The sequence below is a fragment of the Engystomops pustulosus genome, chromosome 9 (assembly GCF_040894005.1).
Source record: "Engystomops pustulosus chromosome 9, aEngPut4.maternal, whole genome shotgun sequence".
In the NCBI taxonomy this organism is placed as follows: domain Eukaryota; kingdom Metazoa; phylum Chordata; class Amphibia; order Anura; family Leptodactylidae; genus Engystomops; species Engystomops pustulosus.
Window position 1 is genome coordinate 50,430,358 of NC_092419.1, and position 16,545 is coordinate 50,446,902.

The 16,545-nt window shown below is 42.8% G+C and overlaps 1 protein-coding gene across 4 annotated transcripts in view; it reads right to left on the bottom strand.

The window, feature by feature from the left end:
• GRIA3 (glutamate ionotropic receptor AMPA type subunit 3) overlaps nt 1-16,545 on the bottom strand; it is a 231,320-nt gene that overhangs the window by 60,880 nt on the left and 153,895 nt on the right. For all 4 annotated transcript variants that reach the window (XR_011849648.1, XR_011849649.1, XM_072123433.1 and 1 more), the window contains exon 6: nt 4,607-4,768. Coding sequence is in view for 2 of the 4 variants with exons in the window: in XM_072123433.1 (XP_071979534.1) it covers nt 4,607-4,768 (162 nt within the window). In the remaining 2 variants the exon portion in view is untranslated. The remainder of the gene's footprint in view (nt 1-4,606; nt 4,769-16,545) is intronic.

A 16,545-nucleotide genomic window follows, 5' to 3' on the forward strand; every position in this document is an offset into this window, starting at 1 on the left:
TGTTTCGTTTTTGCAGGGCAAATATGGCTGAAAAAGTTTACATGTGTCAGGATGCATTTGGAGAGCCATAGTGGTACCAAAACAGAGGAAAGCCCCAACATGAGACACCATTTTGGAAAGTACACCCCTTGGAGAGTTTAGCAACGTGTAATTTGTGTATTTTCCCCAATAGGTGTTTGATTCAATTAGGCCCCAAAAGGGAAAAAAGGTGAAAATTTTCTCAAAAAAGTCACTTTTACCCCAAATTTTTGTAAGCCACAAGGGATAAAAGATGAAACAACCCCATAAATGTGTAAAACTATTTCTCCTAAGCACAGAACTGCACCACTTTTGCATATAAAGTGTTGTATGGGTGCACAGTAGGGCTCAGAAGGGAAAGTGGGGCTTTGGCCTTTTAGAAGCCAGATTTGACAATCATCCTTTACATGTGTCAGGATGCATTTGGAGAGCCCTAGTGGTACCAAAACAGAGGGGAACCCCAACAAGTGTCACCATTTTGGAAAGTGCACCCTTTGGAGAATTTAGCAAGGTGTAATATGTGTATTTTCCCCTACAGGTGTTTGCTTCAATTAGGTCCCTAAAAGGAAAAAGGTGAACATTTTCCCAAAAAAGTCACTTTTACGGCTAATTTTTGTATCCCATAAGGCATTAAAGATGAAACAACCCCAAAAAATGTGTACTAGCATTTCTCCCGAGTATAAAATTGCCCCACACATGCAAATAAAATGTTGTATGGGTACGCAGTGAAGCTCAGAAGGGAAAGAGGGGCGTTGGCCTTTTAGAAGCCAAATTTGACAGACATCCTTTACATGTGTCAGGATGCATTTAGAGAGCCGTAGTGGTACCAAAACAGAGCGGAACCCCAACAAGTATCACCATTTTGGAAAGCACACCCCTTAGAGAATTTAGCAAGGTGTAATATGTGTATTTGTCCGTAAAGGTGTTTGATTTAATTAGGACTTAAATAGATAAAAGGTGAACATTTTCTTATAAAGGTCATTTTACTCCTAATTTTATATAGCCACAAGGGATAAAAAAATGTAATAACCCCTCAAAATGTGTAAACCTATTTCTCTCGAGTGTAGAAGTACCCCACATGTGTATATAAAATGTTGTATGGGCGCACAGTAAAAGGAAAGGGGAATGTTTGCCTTTTAGAAGCCAAATTTGACAGAAATGTTTGACATGCATTTGGAGAACCCTAGTGGTATAAAACAGATAAGAATCCGAAAAGTGACCCTAATCTTTGAATGCACACCCCTTAGAGAATTTTGCAATGTGTAATATATGTATTTGCCCCTACAGGTGAATGATCCAATTAGGCCCGAATCATTAAAAAGGTGAAAATTTTCCTATAAATGTCACTTTACCCCTAATTTATGTAAGCCACAAGGGATAATATATTAAATAACCCCAAAAAAGGTGTAAACCTATTTCTCCCGAGTGTAGAAGTACCCCACATGTGCATATAAAATGCTTTATGGGCGCACAGTAGAGGAAAAGAGGGATGTTTGTCTTTTAGAGGCCAAATTTGTAAGAAATCCTTCACATGTGTCAGGATACATTTGGAGAGCCGTAGTGGTACCAAAACAGAGGAAAACCCGAAAAGTGACCCTAATTGTTGAATGTACACCCCTTGGGGAATATAGCAAGGTGTAATATGTGGTGTAGTGTAGTGTAGTGTAATGAGCATTTTGAACATATAGGTGGTTTCCAAATATGATGTGCAACGGAGTCCAAGATGGAAATTGCAATTATTTCTGGAAAGTTCAGTGCCCGTTATGTGGCGCCCCTTATGAAATAATGGGGGGTATAGGGAGCAACGGGACATAACAGTTGTTACAATTATTCATTTTACTGAAATTAATTCACAATAGGTTGGGCGTGAATTGTGAATGTGTTGCGTATAAGGAGGTAGAATATACCAAGGGACCAACTAAACTTTTGTCACTCTGGAGTTGTCGCAGGTCTCTTAGTAGTATGTAGTGTCCATCCTAACTCCTCTTTTGGAACAGACTCTTTATTGAGTCCTACCATTAGAAGCAGCAGAATTCACCGGGAAAATGCTGTCCTGGCAAAACACAGGAACATCTAAACCAGAGGTACTGGGGCCCCGTCCTTCTTGTCCCAATATTAGTTTCCTAATATCTTCCTCTTGAAAACGGAGAAATGATACGGCAGGACGTGCACATTGGAACAGCCCGTAAGAGTTGTACACCATAATCTGTACAATGTGCACGGCCAGCGCTTTTGTACCAAATCTTCGTTTTAGTAGGGAAATTATCACCAAGTGTTGCTCTTATTCACCCTAGCGATGCCCATTGTGACGAATATTGCTGCTTTTGGCTGGACCAAATCGACCAGCAAATAGCGGCAAACATGGACAGAGGGGGGCAACAAAACCCCTCTGGGCCGCAAGGCAAAATTGGTGGCTGTCAGGAACAGCCGCCACCCTGCCCCGATCACAGTGTCTATAGACATGGTGACCGGTATTACTGACGTCATAAGTAAATTCGCTGCTATCGGCTCGTCTGAATTGATGAGCCAGTAGCAGCGATAATAAACTGGGGGTGTGTGGGGGGGATGTAACCCTTCTGGTCCATGGGGCAGGATGGATGGCTGTCAGGAACAACCACCGTCTTACCCCGATCAGTGAACAGCCGCCGTCTTACCCTGACCGGTGTTGGAAAGTCACTACCTGCCGCACCGTTCTATAACAACGCTCGTTGGGAATAGGCTATACAATCTTTATTTATTTTTTAAGCAATTTAGACAAATAAGGGCTTATTTTTTGCGAGACGAGATGCACTGTAAAAAAAAACTTAATTTTAGTGGGTTTTTAGCTTATTGAAGAAATTTTATTAACTTTTTACGTGTGGAGGAAAATAAAATAATCAATTCTTGTTTTGGATTTTTAGCATTTTTTGGGGGGGTTGTTCACTGTAGCATAACAATAATATATTATCTTTATTCTACGGATCACTACGATTACGGTGATACCTCATTTATATAGTTTTATTTTTATTTGTCCAATTTTATTGAAGGAAAACTAGAATAGAAAAAATTGCATTTGTTTTAGTATTGCCATTTTTATAGCAGCATAATTATAGTATTTTTTGGTTTACGGAGCTGGTTGTAAGCTTATTTTTTGCGTGACAAGTTGCTCTTTTTAATGGTATCATTTTGGTGCTTGTAACTTTTTCGGATCACTTTTTAGAACATTTTTTGTAAAGCAATTTGATAAAAAGTTTTAATTTTTGGCAAGTTTTTTTTTTTTTTTTTTACCACGTTCACCGAGCGGGTCCAATTATGATTAGGATTTATTGTACAGATTGTTACGGACGATTTAGTGTTTTTTATACTTTATTACTTGTGTAAAGGGAAATGTGGTGTTTGGGGGGACTTTCACTTTCTTTTATTATTTATTTTTACTGTAAAAAACCTTTATTTATTTATTTTTACTTTTTTTACATTTACTGACATCTTAGCTTGAACAAGTGATCTTCTGATCACTTGTTCAAGCTATTTTACAGGTTACACAGTGCAATACAGATGTATGTACAGTGTCTTACAGCCGGGTCCTGCCAGGAGGCAGGGACCCGGCACCGAGAGGAGGATCGCGCAGCCCCGGGCACCGGCAGTCCCGGGGCTGCGATCGGAGGAGCGGACCCTCCCGGTAAGCGCCGCGGGGGGGTCCGATTCACATTTAAATAGCTTTAAATGCCTCTAACACACCGTGGTCAGCGCGACCGCGGCGTGTTAGGGGTTAACACCCGCGATCGGAGAAATCTCCGATCGCGGGTGTTAGAGGCGGGTGTCAGCTATAACATATAGCCGACACCCGCAGCTTCTGGCCCCGGCTCCTGAACGGAGAAGCCAGAAGCTTGACGTAATAGTACTGCATTTTGCGGGAACGCACCTCCCGCGATGCAGTACTATTACGTCAAATGTCGGGAAGGGGTTAACACTGAAATCAAACTCTCTTCCCCAGAAAGCCCCCTTCATTGTAATTGATGGTCCTGCACCAGGAGAAATCACTCAGTCCTGTGCATGATCAATCACATGGGAGGAGGCATTCTGAAACAGAGCTTGACTTGACTTGACTTGCATGTTAAACTCTCTGCCTCCCTGACTCTCTAAAACCAATTTACATCTCACTTCAAAATTGATTTTGTGGATGATGGAACCATGCGGGGCCATGAAAGAACCATGATCTGGAAGGTGTAGAGCTGCTAGACAACATACAGGTAATTGTTAAGTAGACAGATTTCTGATGACAGGTTCCCATTAAATTGCTGTGTTGGCATTAGCATGAGCTTCCATTTTGGGTAGGATCGTTGCTCCCCGATGACCCACACCAATTTAAATGCCGCTGGATAGTTTACCAGCAGCTTTTAAATAGTTAACACCTACACTGGTACTTGTGGGTGTTTAGCACCTGAATTTTAACCTGCATTTTTATTACTATTCTTGATATGTTTTATATAGTAAAGTATTAAGTGTATACTTCTGTGCAAAACGTTTACTTAAGATAACATCTGTGTGCTAATCTGTGTCTACACAGACAGATTTGTTTCAAAAATAATTCTACAGTAGACTACCATACCTTTAATGGTGTATTTCTTGCTTCTGGAAATTCCCTCTCATCCAGACGTACCCATCTCTGTAGAAACTGCTGGACTAGTGGGTTTTCGTTATTGACAATCTGAAATCCTGTGACGTTGGCACCACCATGCATGACCCGATCCAGTGATATGCTTGTAAATCCCTTAATTTATGCAAAATAAAATAAATGTAATTAATAATTCAGTTGGATTTTTTTGTGTTACTTCCATGTTTTATAAGTAACTAGGAAGCTCTGCAAATGCTATTATGTTATTATGGTAGAAGGCAGATGGGAGTTTAGCATAAGAGCCAGGCTGCTGTGTTTCTGAGGGACATTACTATCGGTTAACCAAGCTTTAAACTCTTTCTTGTCCACACATATAAAATCTGCTAAGCATGGTCTGCCAAGCCTAGAACTGGGTCTGAATAGGTCAATTATGCAATAAAAATTCTGGCCAGCCATCAAATGTGTTCTGTGATACAGCCTCTAACAGCCTTGTGTGTTATGTCAAGCTCCAGTCCAGCTTCTGTATTTTATTTCGATCATTTTCTCCAGCACGTTACACTCTTACTCTAGAATTGACAACTACTGCTAGAAGTGCTATATTTTTCTACGGGAACTCACTGATGACAGATTTTGTGGCCCTAATTCCTGTTAGCAATTATCAGTACATGAATATCTGCATGCTTTTTACATTTTGCATACAAATTTCTGCAGCAAGATGTGTACACATCGCTACATTCACGTTAACACCTGCTTTGTAATTGAAAGATCTGTGCAGAAAGTGACCACGGTATATATGCGCTACGGAATATGATTTTGCTATATGAATAAAGATTGTTAATAATATGTATATAAGCAGGGACGGACATAAAATAACAATTTTATACTTAGCTCTCTCCATGCCTCTGGATCAGTTGGCATCTAGTCACTGCTTGTCTCACATACATAGACTGCCTTGATGACATTGTATTTATCATATGCCAGCATTTGTGCCGATACTGCTGTGCCAGATTTATCACTGTGATTGTCGAGTCACACTTTGCACCTCCTATTATGTGATCTAGTTTACTGAGCCACATTTTGGCAAGGTCATGCACCATTTCATCATGAACGTGACAGATGATAGAGCTATTAAGTAGGGGAGTAGATCATTAATATATGGTGATAACTAGAGATGAGCGAGCACTAAAATGCTCGGGTACTCGTTATTCGAGACGAACTTTTCCCGATGCTCGTCTCGAATAACGAGCCCCATTGAAGTCAATGGGAGACTCGAGCATTTTTCAAGGGGACCAAGGCTCTGCACAGGGAAGCTTGGCCAAACACCTGGGAACCTCAGAAAAGGATGGAAACACCACGGAAATGGACAGGAAACAGCAGGGGCAGCATGCATGGATGCCTCTGAGGCTGCATAATCGCACCATTATGCCAAAATTATGGGCAACAGCATGGCCATGACAGAGTGACAGAATGAAGCTAGATAGCATCTAAAACATCCAATAATTGACCCTGACACTATAGGGGACGGCATGCAGAGGCAGCGGCAGCAGGCTAGAGAGTGGCATGGCGACATACCCTAAATGGACTCAGGCTTCAAACCAATGGGTGGCAGAGAGGAACCAAAGGAGGTGAGCAAGAAGCGCTCAAATAATATCGGTACATGATAAAAGTTTGCCAGTATATTTTGTGGATTACACAGCAGGGTGGCGACAAAGTTAACATGGAAGCCATGAAAACAACCCAAAATTCTGCCTGACACAGCTCGTTTGATAAGGGGACCATGTATGGAGGCAGTGAACTAGTAGTAGATTAAAGGTGCTGCAGTTAAAACTATGTTAGTTGGATCTTGGCATGGAGCTGGCGCTCCGCTGCCAGGCGAGCTTTCGCCAATCCAAGCCCCTGTCTCTAGGCTACTCCCCAAACAGCACTTCTAAGAACCTTTTGTATAAGATCAAGTGTAATATCGTTCTTATAAGTTTAGGATATGGCGGGTGAGGGGAATGTAAACAGATGCGCAAGAAGCGCTGAAATAATATCGGTAAATGATAAAAGTTTGCCAGTATTTTTTGTGGATTACACAGCAGGGTGGCGACAAAGTTAACAAGTTTGTTGTGGAAGCCATGAAAACAACCCAAAATTCTGCCTGACACAGCTCGTTTGATAAGGGGACCATGTATGCTTACAGTTCATGCCAGTCGCTGCACTGGCTGCCTCATCCATAAAGCTCTGTATAATGCTGCACCCCCCTACCTCTCCTCTCTTATCTCAGTCTATCGCCCAACCCGTGCTCTTAGATCCGCCAGTGATCTTAGATTAACCTCTACCCTAGTGCGGACCTCCCACTCGCGTCTCCAAGACTTCTCTAGAGCTGCACCAATTCTATGGAATGCTCTGCCCCGGACTATCAGACTAATACCTAACCTCCAAAGTTTCAAACGTGCTCTTAAAACCCATTTCTTTAGGCAAGCCTATAACACTCATTAACTGCATGAAGTTTTAACTCTTCTACTAACCCGTCCTGTGTCGTCCTCCCATCTGTTATCCAGCAACCAACAGGCACCAGACTTCTCTGCAGTCCCATTCACCCTGGACCTGGTATATAAGATGACGGCTGAGTGGTTCAAGCGACAGCAATTCCATTTATTATATTTTGTTCTATTCCCTAAGAAGAATGGCTTGACCATTAAATATTCTTTTACCTCGTGTTACCCCATCATCTTCATAAACCGTAAGCTCTGGCGAGCAGGGACCTCACTCCTGTTGTTCCATACAAATGTTGTGCTCTGTTACATTACATTTGTATTTGTTTCCTATGATTTGTAAAGCGCTACGGAATATGATGGCGCTGTATAAATAAAGATTATTATTATTATTATTATGGAGGCAGTGAACTAGTAGTAGATTAAAGGTGCTGCAGTTAAAACTATGTTAGTTGGATCTTGGGATGGAGCTGGCGCTCCGCAGCCAGGCGAGCTTTCGCCAATCCAAGCCCCTGTCTCTAGGCTACTCCCCAAACAGCACTTCTAAGAACCTTTTGTATAAGATCAAGTGTAGTAGCGTTCTTATAAGTTTGGGATATGGCGGGTGAGGGGAATGTAAACAGATGCGCAAGAAGCGCTGAAATAATATCGGTAAATGATAAAAGTTTGCCAGTATATTTTGTGGATTACACAGCAGGGTGGCGACAAAGTTAACAAGTTTGATGTGGAATGCCCTGTAATAGTTCTTGGGCGGTGTGCCTTTTATCGCCTAGGCTCAGCAGTTTGAGCACCGCCTGCTGTCGCTTAGCGACGGCACTGCTGCTGTGCCTAGAGCTAGCGACTGATGGCGCCATGCCCACGGATGGTAGTTCGGAGGAGGAGGTGGAGGAGGGGTGGGAGGAGGAGGAGGCATAGTAGGCCTTTGAGACCTGGACCGAGGTAGGCCCCGCAATCCTCGGCGTCGGCAGTATATAACCAGCCCCAGGGTCAGACTCGGTCCCAGCCTCCACCAAGTTAACCCAATGTGCCGTTAGCGATATATAGTGGCCCTGCCCGGCAGCACTCGTCCACGTGTCCGTGGTCAGGTGGACCTTGTCAGAAACGGCGTTGGTCAGGGCACGGATGATGTTGTCTGACACGTGCTGGTGCAGGGCTGGGACGGCACATCGGGAAAAGTAGTGGCGGCTGGGGACCGAATACCGAGGGGCGGCCGCCGCCATGAGGTTGCGAAAGGCCTCGGTCTCTACTAGCCTATAGGGCAGCATCTCCAGGCTAAGCAATCTGGAGATGTGGACATTAAGGGCTTGGGCGTGCGGGTGGGTTGCACTATATTTTCTTTTCCGCTCCAGCGTCTGGGGTATGGAGAGCTGAACGCTGGTGGATGCTGTGGAGGATCGTGGAGGCGACGATGGGGTTTTTGTGCCAGGGTTCTGGGCAGGGGGCTGACTATCAGCTGACACAGGGGAAGGAGCAGTGGTGTGCACGGCCGGAGGTGAACGGGCTTGGTGCCACTGATTCGGGTGTTTAGCATTCATATGCCTGCGCATACTGGTGGTAGTTAAGCTAGTAGTGGTGGAACCCCTGCTGATCCTGGTTTGGCAAAGGTTGCACACCACAGTCCGTCGGTCATCCGGTGTTTCCTTAAAGAACCTCCAGACTTCTGAAAATCTAGCCCTCGCCGCGGGAGCCCTCGCCACGGGAGCTTCACTACGTGACACATTTGGCGCTGATGCACCTGCTCTGGCCCTGCCTCTCCGTCTGGCCCCACCCCTGCCTCTTCCAACCTGTTCTGCTATAGGACTCTCCTCCTTCTCAGAAGCACTGTGTTCACCCGGCCTCTCAACCCAGCTTGGGTCTGTCACCTCATCATCCTCCGATCCCTCAGTCTGCTCCCCCCTCGGACTTCCTGCCCTGACAACAACTTCACCACTGTCTGACAACCGTGTCTCCTCATCGTCCGACACCTCTTTACACACTTCTTCCACTACGTCAAGAAGGTCATCATCACCCACAGACTGCGACTGGTGGAAAACCTGGGCATCGGAAAATTGCTCAGCAGCAACCGGACAAGTGGTTTGTGACTGTGGGAAGGGTCCAGAAAACAGTTCCTCAGAGTATGGCGGTTCAAATGCCAAATTTTCCTGGGAGGGGGCAGACTGGGGGGGAGGAGGCTGAGGTGCAGGAGCTGGAGGAGTGCCGATTTCGGTGACATGGGTGGACTGCGTGGAAGACTGACTGGTGGACAAATTGCTCGAAGCATTGTCGGCAATCCACGACATCACCTGTTCGCACTGTTCTGCCCTCAACAGTGCTATACCACGAGTCCCAGTAACTTCAGACATGATGAACCTAGGGAGTGTAGCTCTGCGGCGTTCCCCTGCTCCCTCATCAGCAGGTGATGTCTCACCCCACCCAGGACCACGGCCTCTGACCCCTGCAGTAGATGGACGCCCACGTCCCCGCCCTCGTCCTCGTCCTCTACCCCTAGCCCTCGGGTTAAACATTTTGAAAATGAAAGTTATATAACTTTAATTTTTTTTTTAACTGTTTTTTGTGTTTTTTAGTTTTTAAAACCAAACAATGCTATCCTATTGCTATGGCTATTTTCTATGAAAGCACACTGATGAGATGACGCTGAGTTATGAAAAAATAAAAGGAAAATAAAAAGGAAATGGCAGACTGTGCCTAATTGAAATCCAACCCCTAATAAATTTTCCCACTTCGGTCTTTGTGATGGATATGTGCGTCACTAAGCGCTAAACACAGCGGTCGCAAGTCTCACTCCAAATTCCTCACAATTGGCTAGTATATGCACTGCAGCAAGGACAGCCACCAGCAGATCAACCAGAAATAAAATATATATAACGCTATTGTAGGCGCAAGTAAGCCGTTTGGATTCTCCTTTGGCTATTTTCTAGCCAAGTATGAAAGCACACTGATGAGATGACGCTGAGTTATGAAAAAATAAAAGGAAAATAAAAAGGAAATGGCAGACTGTGCCTAATTGAAATCCAACCCCTAATAAATTTTCCCACTTCGGTCTTTGCGATGGATATGTGCGTCACTAAGCGCTAAACACAGCGGTCGCAAGTCTCACTCCAAATTCCTCACAATTGGCTAGTATATGCACTGCAGCAAGGACAGCCACCAGCAGATCAACCAGAAATAAAATATATATAACGCTATTGTAGGCGTAAGTAAGCCGTTTGGATTCTCCTTTGGCTATTTTCTAGCCAAGTATGAAAGCACACTGATGAGATGACGCTGAGTTATGAAAAAATAAAAGGAAAATAAAAAGGAAATGGCAGACTGTGCCTAATTGAAATCCAACCCCTAATAAATTTTCCCACTTTGGTGTTTGAGGTGGATATGTGTGTCACTAAGAGCTAAACACAACGGTAGCAAGTCCCCCTGCAAATTCCTCACAATATGGTACTAGCTGCACTACTAGTGCCAGCAAGCCCAGCCACAAGCAAACAAAAAAAAAAAAAGTATAACGTTATTGTAGCCCTAAGAAGGGCTGTTGGGTTCTTGTTGAATCACTCCTGCCTAACAGTAATCTACTAGCACCCTAACGCTGTCCCTGACCAGCAGCAGCTCTCTCCCTAGCGGCATCCAGACACAGAATGATCCGAGCAGCGCGGGCAGCGGCTAGTCTATCCCAGGGTCACCTGATCTGGCCAGCCAACCACTGCTATCGACGTGTAAGGGTACCACGTCATGCTGGGTGGAGTGCAGAGTCTCCTGGCTTGTGATTGGCTCTGTTTCTGGCCGCCAAAAAGCAAAACGGCGGGAGCTGCCATTTTCTCGAGCGGGCGAAGTATTCGTCCGAGCAACGAGCAGTTTCGAGTACGCTAATGCTCGAACGAGCATCAAGCTCGGACGAGTATGTTCGCTCATCTCTAGTGATAACACAGATCCTACAGTACAAATAAAATATATGTGCAGGATGTAGACAACCCCCAAAAGGTTACATTGGAAGGTAAAGACATCAGAAAAGAAGAACTATACCAGCAATTGCTTGCACAACCAATTATGCAAAATCTTCATAACCAATATAAAAAAGAAAATCAACCCAACAACAATAAACAAGGAGGCTACTCAAGACACAGCATAAACACAGAGCCAAAATAATGGCTTCAAGCAGCCTTAGCTCCCTATGGAAAAAGGAGCGGTGTGTGGTAAGTGCAGCTCATGCGGACATGTATCCCAAATTTTTCTGTGATAACTAAATGAGCTAACACACTTTCAATCATGTTAACCGGTGCTACATCTGTCTTTTGACTAAACAATATCATTTCAAAAAGACAATTAAATATGCCGTTTAAAATAATTAAAATTCAAAGGCAACAAACAACAATAAAGACAATGAAAAATCTCAATCACTGCCACATCACTTCCAAAAACCCAGGTTAGGAGGTATTACTTGTAAAATAACTGGTGTTCTATTAAAACTAATTTTTTGAAACCATTTCCACCCATAAAATGATAAATATATATTTTTTATATGTCCCACCATGGAACTATGAAACCTTTACATTTCTATAGTACTGAAACACCTTAAAGGGTGTTGGTCATCTCATAAAGTACCATCATATTACTAGATATCTCTGATATACCTTGTTATGTAGTGTATTATAGTTTATGTAATGATGCTATGATTCAGAGACTTATACATGTTTTGTTCCTGTCTATAATGTACCCCATCATTTGCTGGTTTCCTATAATTAATCTACTTCTGTAGGTACACTATATTACAATACCTGTTCTGGAAGATTGAATATGCAACTATGTTTGTGGCTCTAACACTTTTTACAAAGAGGCTTCCAGGAGTTAGTACGGATGTCCAACTTCTGAGAAACTTTCCAGTTCCTTGTTCTGCTCTAATGTAGCCTGAGCGACCCAGGGCAAATAGCATAACTCTATTTCCTCAATTGGTGCATATATTATAATGGGGCACATTTACTTACCTGGTCCTGTCGTGATCTCTGCTGTGCATTGTCTGACGATAATGCACATCTGCCGCAATTCACAAAGATTGTGCGCCCGATTTCCTGCATGTGTCGCCTCCCTACTCAGGTCCTACAGAGTTAACCTTCTTCTTTTTGGTGTATATAAGTGCTTGATCTTGCGACACAATTTTGAAGCTAAATCCCGCGCTCAGTCCAAATCCATCGATTGTCCAACAGCCCACCCCCCTGATCTCTGTCGTATGGAAGTAGCGCAGCTGCGCCACAATCCGATTGTATGTGCCAAAATCCCCTTCTAAGTACCTGTCCCAGCAGTGCAAATCTCAGAAAACTTTAGAATATCCAACGAAAGTGGATATTAGTAAATAAGCCCCTATGTGTCTTATTAGTACACATCTACCATCAGTAAACTGATAGTATATGTCCTATAAAGGAAAGATTGAAGCGTACCCTCCACCAGCCTGTCATCTGTAGGTAGCTTGGAGAAGGAGGGGGCTGTAGGGAGACATAGCTGACAGTTTGTAGAACTACATGCATCAGGAAGGTTGACAGATTGACACTGTACATTTTTAACACATTTTGGTAAAGGTTTATTCAGGTTAACTGCTTATTAAAAAAAACCTCTAATGGGAAAAGTGCCATTAAAGCTCTTAGTTATTTGCCTGCTAAATCTTTATACAAAAAAAAGTGTAATCGATAAAGCTATCCTATCAAGTTTAAGTCTCACAATCCATAAACGTTTGCAATCACTCCACATCTGCACAAAGAAAGTGCTTGTTTCCTAGAAAAAAATTATAATAATAAGTACAGTAAAATTTCTGCATTAGCAAGCAAGTCTTGTATTCATTAAAGATAGTTATTCGGTTTTGTTGTTTTCCTTATCCTTATCATGAATCTGGCACGCTCTGTTAGTGCTCTTGTGTTTTATTATAATTGAGGTCACCGTATGTATTATGATGAGTCTGGGCTTTAATACACAAAATGCAAAATGTTCTCAAAAATATGCCATTTTCTTGAAATCTACAGTAGAACATTACTGTGTATACTCCCCCATTGTTACCATGGATGCGGTATTAGTCCAAAGGTTTAGTATAAATTTAGATCACAACAACAGAATATGTTACCTTTTAGCTGAACACTGATTTTCTGTTCACAAAAAGCACAGATCTTTTATCATAGCAATTTTTCAGAATCCCACAAATGCTTTTGATTCTAATGCTGCCACCTGTATGACATCTTACCCATTGTAGCCACAGGCCGGTACCTTTTCTCTTCTTTATGTATGTTACACTAAACTGATTACACTTTGTAAAACACTTTTTTTTGGAAATGTAGCCCCTTAGCAGAGGTACTGGAGATTGTGACTGCAGGAATGGCTTTTTTTTATTACAGCAGCGTCTATGAATATTCACAGCAGCTGGATTGCCTGGTTACATAATCTCAGCCTACAACTGCAGCTGCACTCTGCTAGTCTCAGATTTTGGGAGAAATGTATATAAGGAAAATGCTGCCGACTAACTAACAATAAAATCATAAACCCCTTAGTACAGGCAATCTCAGGTTCTTTAGGTTTGAACTTAAGTTGAATATATTATGTAAGTTGGAATTCAACATTGACATAATTTTTTCGTCTCTATGAAAATCGGATTTTCAAAATTTTTGCCTGTAATGGGACCAAGGATTATCAATAAAGCTTCATTACAGACACCTTACAGCTGATTATTGCAGCCTGGGCCTATAGTAACATCCAGAGTGTTTCACCAGAGGTCACAGCGGGCACAGAGGTCCATCTGTAAGTCGGGTGTCCTTAAGTTGTGGACCACCTGTACAAGAATAACTAAAGTTGTATTATCTCTTGACTCAATGGGGGTAATTTACTAAGTACCTTTGTTAGACTGTTCGCCATTTTGGGGATTGCACGGCCTTGACAGGTATTTAACAGGTGTCTGCGAAGGGATGGTGTTGCAGCTATGCCGGTTTTCATGCAACACAAATTGGGGGACATGATGGTGGACAAACCGACTGATTGGGACTGAGCGCGGGATTTAACTTTCAAATAGTGTCACAAGATAATGCACTTACATGCACCAGGTAGAAGAAGGTGAACTCCGGCAGGCCTGAGCTGGGAAGCAACACATGCAGGATATCGGGCGAACAATCTGAGTGACATATCGTCAGACAATGCACATTCGTGAACTCCGTAGGACCGGGTAAGTAAATGGACCCTATTGTGCCCTATCTGCTGTAACTCCATGTGACTTGGAAGCGCTGGGTAGCAGCAACATGTTTGTCGCTTAAATTTCTGAGGCAGCATATATTCATTTTGGTTGCCATAAAGCACAAGCATCCCACTGAACTGTATAATAATAATAATAATAATAATAATAATAATAATTCTTTATTATATATAGCGCACATAGATTACGAGATTGTCAAATCAGTCCCTGTCCCCATGGGGCTCACAATCTAATCAACCTACCAGCATGTTTTGGAGTGTGGGAGGAAACCAGAGGACCTGGAGGAAATCCATGCAAACACAGAGAAAATATACAAACTCTTTGCAGATGTTGACTCTGGGCCTTGAACCCAGGACCCCAAAGATGTATGAGGGCTTGTTTTCTATGCAACAGATTGTCCTTCCTAATGATGGGGATAGCAAATTTATATAGGTTTTATAATGTTTTAATAGTATTTAAAAAATTCAAACCTTTCGTACAAAAATTCTTAATTTTGCCCTATTCTGATGTTTCCCCCCCCCCCCCCTTTAATTTTGTACTACATTGTAATTACTTTTTATTCAAACTTTTCTGTACTGCAAAATGGCAAAAAAGTGCTGATTCTGACATATGATTCTGATATATGCTATTTTTCATTATGGGGTTTACTGCTTGGAATAACCGTTTTTAGACTTTGATATATTGGGTATTTTGGGAGGCAGCGATACCTAACATGTTTATGATTTTTTTAAATTTTTATATCAATTCTAGGGAAAGTTTTATACACCTAAGTTACTGGAACCCTAACGGATCAGATCACTTCCGCCATATACTGCAATACTACTGATTTTGCACTAAATCTGTTTCAGTCTGTTACTCACAGACCATTACATTGTCCTCACCAATGACATCACTGGACCAATCACAACCAACATGCTCTGGAGTTATTTAAATGCCACTACAACATCTGAATGCAGGAAGGGGTTAATGGTCGTGTGTTCTTTCACATCATTGAGACCAGTGATTAGTTTAGCAGCTATGTAGTTTAAATTCTCAGCATTGAGACCAGTGATTGGCTATGCAGCTCTGTGCTGTTCATTCACACCATTAAGATCAGTGATTGGCTCAGCGGCCATGTGTTCTTCATTCACACCATTGAGACCAGTGATTAGCTCAGCTGCCATGTGCTCTTCATTCACACCATTGAGACCAGTGATTAGCTCAGCTGCCATGTGCTCTTCATTCACACCATTGAGACCAGTGATTAGCTCAGCTGCCATGTGCTCTTCATTCACACCATTTAGACCAGTGATTAGCTCAGCTGCCATGTGCTCTTCATTCACACCATTGAGGCCAGTGATTAGCTCAGCTGCCATGTGCTCTTCATTCACACCATTGAGACCAGTGATTAGCTCAGCTGCCATGTGCTCTTCATTCACACCATTGAGACCAGTGATTAGCTCAGCTGCCATGTGCTCTTCATTCACACCATTTAGACCAGTGATTAGCTCAGCGGCCATGTGTTCTTCATTCACACCATTGAGACCAGTGATTAGCTCAGCTGCCATGTGCTCTTCATTCACACCATTTAGACCAGTGATTAGCTCAGCTGCCATGTGCTCTTCATTCACACCATTGAGACCAGTGATTAGCTCAGCTGCCATGTGCTCTTCATTCACACCATTGAGGCCAGTGATTAGCTCAGCTGCCATGTGCTCTTCATTCACACCATTGAGACCAGTGATTAGCTCAGCTGCCATGTGCTCTTCATTCACACCATTTAGACCAGTGATTAGCTCAGCTGCCATGTGCTCTTCATTCACACCATTTAGACCAGTGATTAGCTCAGCTGCCATGTGCTCTTCATTCACACCATTGAGACCAGTGATTAGCTCAGCTGCCATGTGCTCTTCATTCAAACCATTTAGACCAGTGATTAGCTCAGCTGCCATGTGCTCTTCATTCACACCATTGAGACCAGTGATTAGCTCAGCTGCCATGTGTTCTTCATTCACACCATTGAGACCAGTGATTGGCTCAGCTGCCATGTTTTGTTCATTCACACCATTTTTTTTTTTGAAGATATAAACATGTTTATTATTGAACAGTCATCCGAATACAAAATATAGATTTAGTGGTCATACAATTAATAAATGTAACATTTCTTATACTGTCGTCAATATTACCTAAACATGTAAATGTCAACAGAATGTATTGGGAGAGAAAAATCTCCCCTTAAGGTACTTTCCCCAGTTACTCGAACTATTATG